General features: G+C 36.3%; 1 protein-coding gene across 5 annotated transcripts in view; it reads left to right on the forward strand.

Annotated features, from left to right (window-relative positions):
* KIDINS220 (kinase D interacting substrate 220) overlaps nucleotides 1–12895 on the forward strand; it is an 85002-nt gene that overhangs the window by 55034 nt on the left and 17073 nt on the right. For all 5 annotated transcript variants that reach the window (XM_075497998.1, XM_075497994.1, XM_075497995.1 and 2 more), the window contains 2 exons: nucleotides 7350–7528; nucleotides 8903–9129. In XM_075497998.1, coding sequence (XP_075354113.1) covers nucleotides 7350–7528; nucleotides 8903–9129 — 406 coding nt within the window. The remainder of the gene's footprint in view (nucleotides 1–7349; nucleotides 7529–8902; nucleotides 9130–12895) is intronic.

Here is a 12895-nt window from a genome sequence, read left to right on the forward strand (position 1 = left end):
TGAGGGATTTGCAAGTTGTATAAAATCTATTGATGTATTAATTTAAGAAGTGTAGCTTTTTAGTGATTATAGCAATTAAAAATGAAAAAGCTGTGGAAGGTGCCACATTCATCACTGGTTATAATGTTCTCTGCAATCATCTTTTGCCCAAGCCAGGTTTAAATAAATCACTTCCTTTAAGTAGACAATTTAATATTTTTGTAGACCTTGCCAGTGAGGCATTACTTCTAAATATTTAACCTGCTTTTTGTTTTTCAGTTTCCTTTTATTGCCTCCTACTTAAAACGCAGGACACATAAAGTTACCATGTTTCTTACTGTGCTAATAATGTGGTCTCAATGTTAAAAGGCAACATACTAGTTGAGTAGTAGGTGGTTGTTGCCCAAACTGTCTGCTAAATAGACCTACGAGACGCAAGGCATAAAAGAGAAGTAAAGAGAGTACCAGAGGATGTGACAAGTAAGAAGGAAGTTCAGATGAAAAGGTAATAGGGATAGAAAAAGGATTGGAGCAAAAGCTAATCAGAACAAGACAGAGGAGTATTTTTAGCTTTTTTTAGTTACCTTTGTAATATAGAGTAATAAGTCATATTTCTAAAATGCTTTCCAGATAATTTTAAATGCTTACAGTATAGTTAATGTGCATTAATGACATCTCTCAAAAATGCTCCTGTGTATATTTCAAATCCCTCCAAGCACCACTGATTGATATTAGTTTAGGGTAGAACACAGAAGCCTTAGTTTTAGCAACATTATAAACAATTTCAGGACAGAAAACTTTTATTTTTAACCTGTGTAAGTCAATTAATGAGACTTCTGTACTTTTGGGGGAATTGGTAAAGTTGGGAAATAAAATGGGAGATGATGGCTTTTTGTGTCTGCTGAACATTTTTGTCAAAAGTAGAATATTTATTCAAAACCTGAGAACATGGGAAAACATTGTGAGGTGAGATGATAAGCTGGGAATGCATCTCTTGGCTACATACTGCTAGCGGCCCATATCCTGGCTCTTACCCCACAATAAATGTGATGTAATCTGTCTCTCAGGAAAAAAGAGGAGATAAAATATTTGCTTCATATTCAGAAAAGACTTGTGTCTCTCATTGCTGTAAAAGCCCACCACTGAGCAGTAGCATGGAACATCAAGTTCTTTGGAAGCTGATGCTCTAGTATTCCTTGCAACAACTTGTTCATATGCCCGTACAATAAATTTGCCTCATTAGATCAACTCTGTCGTAAGAAGCTGCTTCAGAAGGGCAAGATAAGGAACAGATCAGGTAATCCAAATGCTGTATAAAGGAAGTAATACATCTTTGGTCCTGGTTGACTTGAATTTTGGTTATTAACCTATTAAAGTAGTATAGTAATTGTACCTTTTTGCCTTCCATTTCTGGGTAGCATTTGCAACAGATTGATGGATTAGTCTTTGACTTACCCTGAGAAGTGGAACTTATGCTTGTGTGGGTGAAGTATTTGCCATGGACTTTTGGAGGAGGAGTGTCCTTTTGCCTGGTCCTGAGATTTAACTGTATGCTATAATGTAGCCCCAGAAAAGAATCTTGTGCTGGAGACTAGGATGAACCATGGCCATTTCTAATGCTAGAGGACCTGCAAATATTTTCTGAATTTTTGAAGTCCTACGGTTGTAACTGATGTTCAGTAATGAAAATACCAAAACCGGATTAATACAGTATTCTTGTATTTTCACTTGTGTGAGTGATCTTGTTGGACTTGTCAGTTAGTGAGACATAATTACTTTTTTGTTTACAGAGCAGCTTTGAGCAGTCAGATTCTTCTGTGCTACTCTGTTTTGCTGCTTTTCCATCTCTGTAATAAATATATTGATTTTTTTTTTTTTAAGTTCTTTTGCCTTCTGTAATTCAAATAGCACTGCAAAGCTGTGAATGAATCCAGGCATTTGTAATTGTGTAAACAGGTTTTTTTAATTCTAAAGAATGCTTGGTGCACAGTGTATTCTGGAAAGTTGCATTAAAGATAGACCTTTTCAATATGGCTCAGTGACAGTGAATGATACTGGCTCTGGGAGATTAGTTTAATAAATATCAATCTTTTAATGATCAAAATGGTTTTTCTTTCGAAAATGATCAAAAGCAGGAACACTCAGAAGAGGTGCTTTATCTACTGTTACTTGAATTGGATAGTTAGAGTTGGTTTTGCAAAGCAAGCTTTCCTCAATACATACGGTAATAGGAGTTTTTAAATAGCTATTGCATCTGTTCAGTGAAGTCTCTGTACTGCTTAATATGCACTGAGGGGTTTATAATTTTTGTCTAGATAGATATATCAAATTATAGCTTTCTCTTTTTTTGGTCTTTATTAAGATAAAACATTTATTCCCTTATGTTTTAGTATTGAGCGTGTGATGAGTTTTTATTCCTGCCTTTATACAAGTGTATATGAGCAAATGCTGTTTTTCAGTGTCCAAATAACCTGTTGCAAATTTAAGTTTGAAACAATATTTGCAGCACTATCCTTGATATGTTGATAATACTGCAAATTTTCTGGAGTGTTTCGTGTGAGAGCTTTTAATCCAGAAAAAATGCACCCTTACGCATAAAGATACACTGTCACTATACTGACCAGACATGAGAAGAATAGGATAGATAACTTCAGAGCAAAGCATTATATTATTAGTATTTGATTATTAGGTATTAGAGATCAGATGTCTAATTAGCAGACTGTTAACCATCAAAATTTCATATTGCATTCTGAAGTGGCCCAGATTTTCTAGTTTGCTGTTTCTCAGTATTAAATCTTTAGAAAAAATATTTTTGTGTCATTTTTAATGAGAAGTTATTTCATTATTTTAAGCAACATTTTTGTCTTAAACTGTATTGAGAGAAAAATTTAAAAAGCACGTGATAAATAAAGCATGACATGCCTTCATGCTCATGCCTTCTGTTGCTCTATTTATTCTTTAATAACAATTAATTAGGTCTGTTACTTTCTATGGAGTGCAAAAGTTAAATGACTCTTGTCCACGTAGTTACTTGCTTCTTTAAAACACATGAGGAAAAAAAAAACATTAGGTGTGCAAAGAGTAACTTGTAGAATTTCTTTGTTTTCACCTTCAGGGAGAGAGGTTTGGAAAGAGCAGGGAAAATGGCCCTTCAGGGTACGAGGGCTTGCAGAGAAGTCAACCTCCCACCTGTCCAGGAGGAGCAGGGCAAGCTGCTCCATGAGAGAGGGCAAGCTGGGAGCTGAGGAGGACAGCAAGACAGCCAGGGCATTGTCCTCAGGAGCATGGGGTGCAGTCCCACAGGAGCCAAACAGGAAGATAGAGCAGGTTCAGTGGCAGTAACCAGGGGCAGCAAACAGCCCAGTGGTCTGCAGCCACGAGTGGTGTTTTAGGTCAAGCCAGCAAGTCAAGTCAGTGAGTCAAGGTCAAGACCAGTAAGGTATATAGATGTAGCCAAGGACCAAGGGCAAAGGCCTGACCTTGAAGGCAGTTCTTGAATTGTACAAGAGAGGCCTCCAGTGAGGCTTCTTGCAGCTCTTACACAGCAGTCCGATCCCAGGTTGCTCAGCTGCACTGTATCAGAGCTGGCCTTGAGCACAGGCAGCGAAACCCCTGGCCGGGTGTGGGGGGAAGAGGTGGTAGAGCCTGTTGGCATACTCCAGGGCCTGACATAATCAACCAAACAGGGAATGTGAGCACAGCACAGCCTTCAGTGTGGATGAAGGTAGTTGATGCTGCTGCCATTTTACCACCACCTGGTTGGGTGGTGAAGGACCACATCCTGTGGTAGCGACCATCTCCTGCAGTAGGTGGTGAATAGGTAGGCTGTGTCATGTATAGCCCAACAGCCTAGCATCTGAGCTATGCTGGCAACATTCGGTGCTAGACCCGCTGTTGGACCGTGGTGGTTATTTTCCAAGTCAGTCGTGGAAGTGCTAGGTGAACATAAACTAGAAAAAAATTGGAGCAAATTCACAGTCTCTTGAAGGGAAGATAAGATGGTGTACCTATAGGTACTTGTAAAAAATTATTTTTATTTGAGGAAAAAGCCAGAAATAATCCATCATTGTTGAAATATAACTTAATCCACACTGAAAGCAGTTTTTAATTTTAGCTGCGCATGGAAAGGACATGTGCAGAATAGTGGAATGAATTTCTAAGGTTCTCTTCTGTCAATGTAATGTTCTGTTTTGGGCTCATTCCTTTTAAATTCAAGTAGTTTCTCATGGAAACACACTCTGTAACACTGACAGTTTTTGATGTTTCTGATTTAAAGAATAATTCTTCTGCCTCAGGAAAATCTAGCCCCAAAATGAGAATAGGGTGTTCACAGTGCTTTATTTTTAGATCCGTGTGCTTATGTTTTAGAAAAAGTAACTCCTAAAGTGCTTTACATGCTAACGTTCTCTTTTTTATCTGAGAAGTACAGGCACATGCAATTTTTGTGGCTCTTTGCCAAAAGATTATCATTTACATAAATATTTCTTTCAAAGGCGTAGTTTAAGACACTGAGCTCAGGAGGTTAGAATAGAGACTTCAGTCTGCACACCAGCAGTGGGCTATTGGCTTCTGAACAGTAGCTTTGTTCATCGTATTCAGAACACTGTTCGCGTTCAGACTTAAGTAGAGCTGGCATTAAAATTCAGCTAATTTGTTTCATGTGATTCATCAGCTGTGTGTTTTATTTAAATCTATGTCACATTCTCTTTTGGCTTTTTATTTTGTAGATTTAAGTGTTGAAGTAGGCCACTCTTTAACTCTTCAGTCCCTGACTTGAAAAGTGACTTAATTTTCATTTTGCCAGTGTTGAACTGTTGTATAGAATACTCACAGTAAATATATATAACTAAAGTGTGCATTAGTGGTTTTGGTTTTTTTACATTTCTGATGTTTGAATAAAAACATATACATTTACAGTCAGTTTAGTCGTAGTTTTATATAAGGCAAAATAGAAGAACCTAAGGTAGTAGCTAAATATTAGTGTAAAATATACACTCAGATGCTGTTGAGTATACAAGTTTTATTTTGATACTGGCAATGTTCTTTTTTTTTTTTTTTTGACCATTCAGTCCTTGAGGTGAGGACCACTTTTAGCTCCTATTAGATTTCTTTAAAGAAGAAGTTGGAGAATGAACTGTTTCCATTCTTTGAAACTGTAACCTATTTCTGGGTGTCAAGTTTCTCTTCTTACAGAAGCACCCCCTTTTATTCTCTTAAGGCTGGAGCCTGTGAAGCCTTACATGCATTGAACTTCCCTAAAGTGGATAATCCTACTGCCATCCGGACTGCTCATAATGATTTACAGGATCAGAACCTTTGTTAGAGTAGGCTACACTTGCTTTTATGCTTTATATTTGTTACATTTTCCTATGTTGTAGAAGTAACATCTCACTGTGAATAAAATTATTTGTAGGTACTGCTTATGACAGCATGGTATGGCAGTATCCTCCATCTGTTAGGTACATGGTCCATTCAGATGTTTTCTGGTAAAATTTGTAAGAATTTGTTAATTCTACTTTTAGTATAGGGCAAGACGGTCCTAAAAGATCAGATTGAAAGATTAACACACAGTTAAAACACATTTTTAATGCAAAAGAGTGGCACTTTAAGCCTCTAGCATTGATCCTCAATTCTTTTATTTCTTTTAACATTAAATGCTAAATATTCTGTGTAAATCTGCCACTGTTGTCTCTGGAATAATCCCATGGTACATAAAATTCTACTTTTTATGGAGCATCTAAAAATAAAGATAAAAGAAGATTATTGCTTTTAAAAAGCTAACAAATTGTGAAATAAGGTAAGATCATTCAGCTAATGATAGATTTAGTTCATTAGCGGTATTAAAAATACAATTCAGTTACAACCAGATTTTTTTTTAAAGTGTTATGTTTGTTCCTCTTCATAGACACATCAGTGTGTATTTATTTAATGTAAGAGATTCTTGGCTGCACTTTGGTAGGTTACTGAGTGGACATGAGGGCTCCTTCCTCCCTTTCCATCCATGCATCAGTGCACTCCCTTTCCCCACGACAGCACTGGCAGTTGCCTTAGCTGCTTTAATTGTCCAGTAATCAGAGCAAACTCTTACGCTTTCTTTGTGCTATGCTAACTTCTTTTTAGCAAGTTACAGCAGCTCACAGAGCAGTCAACATGTCTAGGCTAAGTCATCCCTTTTCATGGAACTGCAATCGTAATATGTCTTTGGGAAAGGCCATTAACTAGTGAGACGCATCATTCATTTTATATTTATAGAAAATCTTTTATTTTTATTTTTTTTTCTCATAACTTTTTTCTATTTTTACTTTAAATACAATATGATTACTTCACTGGTATCCATATAGAGTGCTGTCACAGTCACTTTATAGTCATTACTATAATCATGTCAACCATTCTCAGTGTGTTCTTTTCACTATTTCCATTTTTATTATACTGAGTGTGAGCAACATTTTTTCATTTCAGTAATCTTTAATTTGGATTATCTTTTCTCATTTGGTATCAGATGAGATACCAGTCATGATACTATGAGATGAGATGTCAAATAGGATACATCTATCTGACCCATCATGTTAGCCTCTATCACTTGCTTGCATTTGGTAGGAGCTTTTCATAAACTTCCACAAGGCTAACATTTAATCCTTCTCCTTGTCCCTTCCTAAAACTGTCCTTTATACTAGTGCTTACAAAAAAACCCCCACCGTTGCTTGACAATAGTTATAATGCATCGACAGTCCCTTACATTGATCATGTCTCATTGTTTTGTTGTTCTCTTCTGTTTGTGGCTTCTTGTCTTAGAAGGTGAATTACTTGAAAGCAGGCAGTTGTTTTTCCGCTCTTTACCATGAAGTCATGCACAGTTGGGTTTTGATCAATGTCTAAGATGCCTGACTGTTCCTGTTACAAGAAATGTTAGTTTAAAAATGAAATTTTTAAATTAAATTTTTAAATAAAATTTCAACATTTTTAAAATTAAATTTTTAAATAAAAATGGAATTTCTGATTGGGGTATCAGAATTTGAATGGATGTTTGAGGTTAATGTTGACAAACGTTAACTTCCTCTTACTTTGGATCTGATGTTACTGATCTATAAATTCCTGATCTGATTTTAGTCTTCTGTATGGCTTCTTTGAGATTTCTCTGAAGCATACAATTAGATCGGATTACTTAGCAGTTTGAGATTTTTTGCATATTAGAAAATGTTAAATTGTTCTTTCTGCAGACAGTGCAGCTCCTTATGGGTTCTCTTCATTTTCCAGAGAACAGGGAGAATGGATGCAAGTGTACTAGTATTTCACCCTAGAATATCACTATGCAAATGGAAGTCATACTGTAATAAACATGGTTTATGATTTATTTAATTTTCTTCCCCCAGAATTTCAAAGAATATTCCTACAACTAAAGATGTTGAACCTTTACTTGAAATTGATGGAGATATACGGAACTTTGAAGTATTTTTATCTTCACGAACACCTGTTCTTGTTGCACGTGATGTAAGAACCTTTTTGCCATGTACTGTAAACTTAGATCCCAAGCTACGAGAAATCATTGCAGGTGAGTATGCTTTCAAATAAATGGAAAATAGCAATTGTATTATTTCTTTTCATTTTAGGTAGAGCTACTTTGCATGTTATGCTGCATCCTGATGTGTTCATCAAATCAGACCTTCAGATTGTCTGATTTGACTTCAGTAACAGGCCATTCAGTTTCACTTAGTAGCTTTGCTGTACAGGCCAGATCATACTAGACTAAAGCTCTTTTGGAGGGGGGAATCCATTGTTCTTGATTTGAAGACTGCTTTAGAGGATGGAGGAAATGAATACACACAATGATATTTTAGTACTAGAAATGCAAGTTGACTTCTAGATCTTTGTTAGCAATTTTGAGGAGCGTCAGTAAGATCCTGTAGAACTGAAGCCAATGAAACAAAGTGGGATGTATCCATTTGATGTATACCCCACTAGATACCTGTGCAGTTGGTACCCATGAGTTACTTTTTAGTCTGCTATAGTATGATATTTAAATTCATCCTAAGGCAAGTGTTGTTTATTGTGCAGTGGTTGTTAAGCAGTTATCTTTACTTGCTTGTAGTCTCAAAAAATGCAGTCAGGTTCAGGTATGTTCTGTTCTGCAAAAACACTCTGCTCAGCATTAAATGTTCTGACTGGTCACTGCTGCTGTGGATTGCTGTGATGCATGGTATGGCACTTCTTGTTCAGTCTTAGGGATTGCTGTTGGCTGTGGAGTAAGGTTAAGGCAACCTAACATTTCCACCTGTTAAGAGATGCTAAAGCTTTGAAGAAAACCAGAACTTTAAATTTAAAATAGAATTCTTATGAGTCTTTGGCATGACAGTCAGTATTCTAGATGGGAACTGAATTCAGGTATTAATAGTTCTCTTTGCCTGTCTTCTGTCGTGACACTTTTCTTCAGTCCTCAGCTGGAATCCTTTTTGTTCTTACTTTTTTCCAACTTCCTTCTCTGCTCTTGACAGCTGCAGTGGGATAGCCTAACTTTGTTCACAAGCTCTGTCGCGTTAATCTCTTCAGAAACAGTACAGGTCTGACTGTCACATCAGACGTGCTTACCATCAGAGATGTACTTGGAATGATGTATTCCTGCATTTCTTCCCATTTGGGTTGGGATTTGTAACTTGTTCTCTCTGAGAGAGAACGTTTAGAGGCATTTAATATGCTACGTAAATTTATGCAATAAATTGTCCTAACTCGCCTAAAGACTCCTGTGTATGTGTGATCCTCAAGAGAAATCAACTGAATGCAGCTGAAAGTGAAATTTGACTTTCTACTTGATGAGTTCTGATTGGAGTTAAATACACAAAAATGTACTGTAATGAATTGGCAAACAAATCAAAACTTTTTCAAATATTTCAAGCAAAATCTCATTCTTTCTTACCTTTTTATTTTTCAGATGTTCGTGCTGCAAGAGATCAAATGAATATTGGGGGACTTCCTTATCCCACGTTGCCTTTACATGAGGCACCTGCTAGGGCAACATCTCTGTTCAGTCAGCCTTCATCAGCTTGCTCTTCTACAACCTCCTTCAATGGACCTTTCAATAGCGGAGTTTTATCACCGCAACCTCATAGCAGTTACTATAGTGGTATGACAGGACCTCAGCATCCATTTTACAATCGGGTAAATAATCAAGAACCAATTAACATTCTTCTGATTTAATCTGGTAATATTGCAGATGTCATCTATAAAATATTAAAAGATCCATGCAAGTTTTATTTAGGAATCGAGAAAAGTCCAAAAGTTGGTAGATTTCACAGTAACGTTCAGTCACTGTAGTCTGGGGGAGAAATGTGGTAAATTGCATCAGAAAAACAAATTACACAAGGGAAAAAAAGGTCAAATCATTTTGAGACACTACTCACTTGTAGAATATTGCAGGGTTGTTTTTGTTTTTCTGGGGTAAACTCTGCTCAATCGTTCACATACTTGCTCACAGACATTGGAAGGGATCCTGGCTTTTTCTTGGTGACTTTGGTTAAAACATATAGAAACTCAAGTGGGGAGCTACATCACAAGAATGTATGTCTGTCTTCCCTTTTGTCTCTTTTTAAAGTTACTCTGGGATCTTTTCCCTAAACCGGTGTTGCACTAGTTTAAAGGAATTAACATAAACTGCAAAAAATCATAATTTTTAGCTATTTGTGGGCCTCAGAAAACATAGTCCTGGGCATGGCTCACTTGAAAACTGAATGAAATACTTTACTGTATAGTTGGATCGAGTCTAAACTTTCTATTTTTGTAGGATGTATTCAGTATTTTTAAACTTTATTTTTACTTTTTTTTCTGCAGTACTATCAGGAAAAAAAAGTAGAAAGCTGATACAAGTCATAGCTTGCTTCTATATATAGGAAATGGCCTCACCTTTAAGTAGATTTGACCGTAGGTAAATGTTTAACCTAATAAGCTGGAAAGAAAATTGAGTTATTCCTAAATCAGTGCTTGTTAACCAAGGAAGAAAAGAGTATATGTAGCACAGAACTTTAAGTTATCTGTTCTCAAATTATTCTTATATACCCTCAATACAGTGACAACACACTGTTTTGTTGAAAATAACTTAAAATGACGTATACTTTGAAGTAGTCCATCACTGATAAATGCTTGCCACGTGAATCTTCATGCTGATACTAGCTCAGCTTTGTTAAAGGAGGTGTTTAATTGGAAGCCCTGTTTTTGTGTCTGTGTTACTGTACATGACAAGGTTTAAAGTATGGGGTGATACACAGTTGAAACTTGTATGGGTTTTTTTGGCTCTAATAAGCATTACAAAAGCAATTATTGGTGAGTTATAAGCTGTTCTTACCATCAAGTTTATTTGTTCATTTGTATTAAGTGCATACACAGGCTTACAGGCATGCTTACTTTTTTGCCTGCTGAAGACTAAAATACTTCTGTTTTGGCCTTTCTGTCTGGAATTTTATACTGCCCTTCTAAGGTGTAATTGGTTTTAGTGTTTCACACTTTCAAATATTGACAAAGAGCTATGTTCATTACTTTGGAATCATAAAGGTACTGTCGTGAACACTGCGTACTGAGATAAGTGGTGAGAACCTTATAATAGTAGAGAATTTAGACTGGAAGGCTGTTTCCTTCAGTGTTTTCAATCATATTTAAATTCTCAGGTTTTTGTAACAATGGTGATTAAAAAAAGAACAGCAACTGAAGAATAGGCTCTCCCCAGTAGAAGTTTCTGAGAGAGGTCTTGGATACCTGTATGACACAACACAATGGGTTCAAATGCTTCTGTGGAGATGCCTGAATTTCATGCAAAAATGCCCTAAGTTCTGGGGATAGATGCCTTATTCTGACCAGTAAATGTTTCCTGTCCTGTTGTCTTTAAGCATTCATTTGTGCTTAAGAAAAAAGCCTTTGAGCTGTTGTGGGAAAAAACTCGGTTTGTTTATTTTTAGGAAATAGAATTTTTTTATTATGTATGTTTCTGCTTTGTTCTTTAGATTCTCCTGTGTTATGGACCTTGAACTTCCAGTGACATAATCTATTCATTTTTGGTTTAAAACCCCATTCTCCCTCTGTATAGCCATAAAGGAAAGATTATAGTCCCATTTAGAAGCTCTTCAACTTAGCGCTTTGGCTCTCAGTGTAGGACTGTGCTGGACGTGTACCTTTTATCACTGTCTAATGGCCTGGCTACAAGCTGGATTCAAGTGCAGCTTCTCAAAATCACTGCTATCATGGATCGTTGTGGAGATCATTTTTCTTATGGGGAAGGTCAGAGTAGTAGGCAAGTCTAATTGGGATTTCCTGGGTGGGAACTAGAAATTATGATATGTGAAGACTTTTTTTTTTTTTGCCAAAGAGAAGCAAATTTTTTGATATCTTGGAAAAATAATAAACACCACACTTATGCTTTATAGGCTATCTGCAAACTTGGAGAACAGTTCTACACTGGTTTATGCCCAACATGTATTTATATTGATCGCATGTTTTCACGATATCTGTATTATCGTACTTCAAATGAAGATTGAGTCTGTAGAGTTCAAGCCTGTAATGGAGAATTAATCCCACGGTTGGGAGGCAGTGGAGTAGCTGAAGTAGGCTCCAGGCATAATTAGAAATTGGGAAAGAATTGTGGGATAATTGCCTTATTGGACAAATTTTTTTCATTGCTTTGTAGTTTGATGACTCACAGCCAACAAACAGGTGCTCACTCTGTGTTTCAGAGGATAGTCTTTGCAGTGAGAGCTAGGCACTGGAATGCAGTATTATCATTAAGCATTTCATGCTTGGAGGTTTTCCACGTAGTTTAGGCTGTTAGTGGAAAACTGAGGCATTTAATTATTCTAGAAATAACGTGAACTTTTTTTGAAGAGAGTTTCATTTCCAGAAAATACCATAGAATCTGTGCCTTATGACAGTAAAAGAGTTTTAAATCAGTGAATTTTCTGAGTCATCCTATAGTAACCAATAGATGTCAGGCAAAGGCTAGGTATTGGTTCTCCTACCTGTTTAAAACAAAGAAAACAAAATATCATGTCACTTCATATGTTGGAAGAGCATATGAACTTTTGTGGTAATCATGTGAAAGAGTGTGCAAAGACTACCTCTAGCAGCTAAGAATATGGAACTATTTGTATTTTCCAGAAATTACTCAAAGTTGTAGCATAGGCCATCTAAGTAGATGATGTATTGCAGGAATTAAACTTTAATTTCTCAGTTCATTTACAGCTGCTTCTGAATGCAAAGGTTTTTTAGCCCTTATAGACAAATCCAAAGTGGTATACTTCAACAAATTTTACTCCTCCCTCATATATTGGCCATCAAGTCATAAAATTACTTACTCTCTGCTGACTTTGGTGCAGTAGACTACTCAGAATCTTGTCATGTGCAGAAACACAAACCAGATAGTATGTTCTGTTTTGTTAAATAGCTGGGTAGTACAATTTTTTAAATGCTATGTATAGAAACATCAGGAATATGTAATACAGCCATTATTTTGAGATTTCTGTGTATTTTTTTTTAAGAACTGGGTAATGAATTGAAAACAATGAGCACTGTAATTCTGTTTTCCTAAAGTCTAAAGGGTCTGTTGCTTTCCATTACATTGCCTTAAAAGAGAATTGATAAGGAGTTGGAAATCTTTATTTCAAAACTTAACTCAAATTCACAGTTATGTCAAAACAAAATTTCACAATATTGGAAAAGCAGTTTGTACTTTGTAACTGCATTACCAGTTGTAAGGTTCATAACTCTTAAATGCACGCTTGTGCATACACACCACACACAGTAGTTTTGTTGCATGCCAGTGGGTAGAATGTGAATTTCAGGGAACATGTTTTTACAGTTGATTTTAAAACTTGAAAGATTGGAGCATATGGAGTCCTCTGTTGGAATTATATTTGTGATTTTGAAATCTCTGTATCTTCTAGAA

Source organism: Mycteria americana, chromosome 3 (assembly GCF_035582795.1).
Source record: "Mycteria americana isolate JAX WOST 10 ecotype Jacksonville Zoo and Gardens chromosome 3, USCA_MyAme_1.0, whole genome shotgun sequence".
Classification (NCBI taxonomy): Eukaryota; Metazoa; Chordata; class Aves; order Ciconiiformes; family Ciconiidae; genus Mycteria; species Mycteria americana.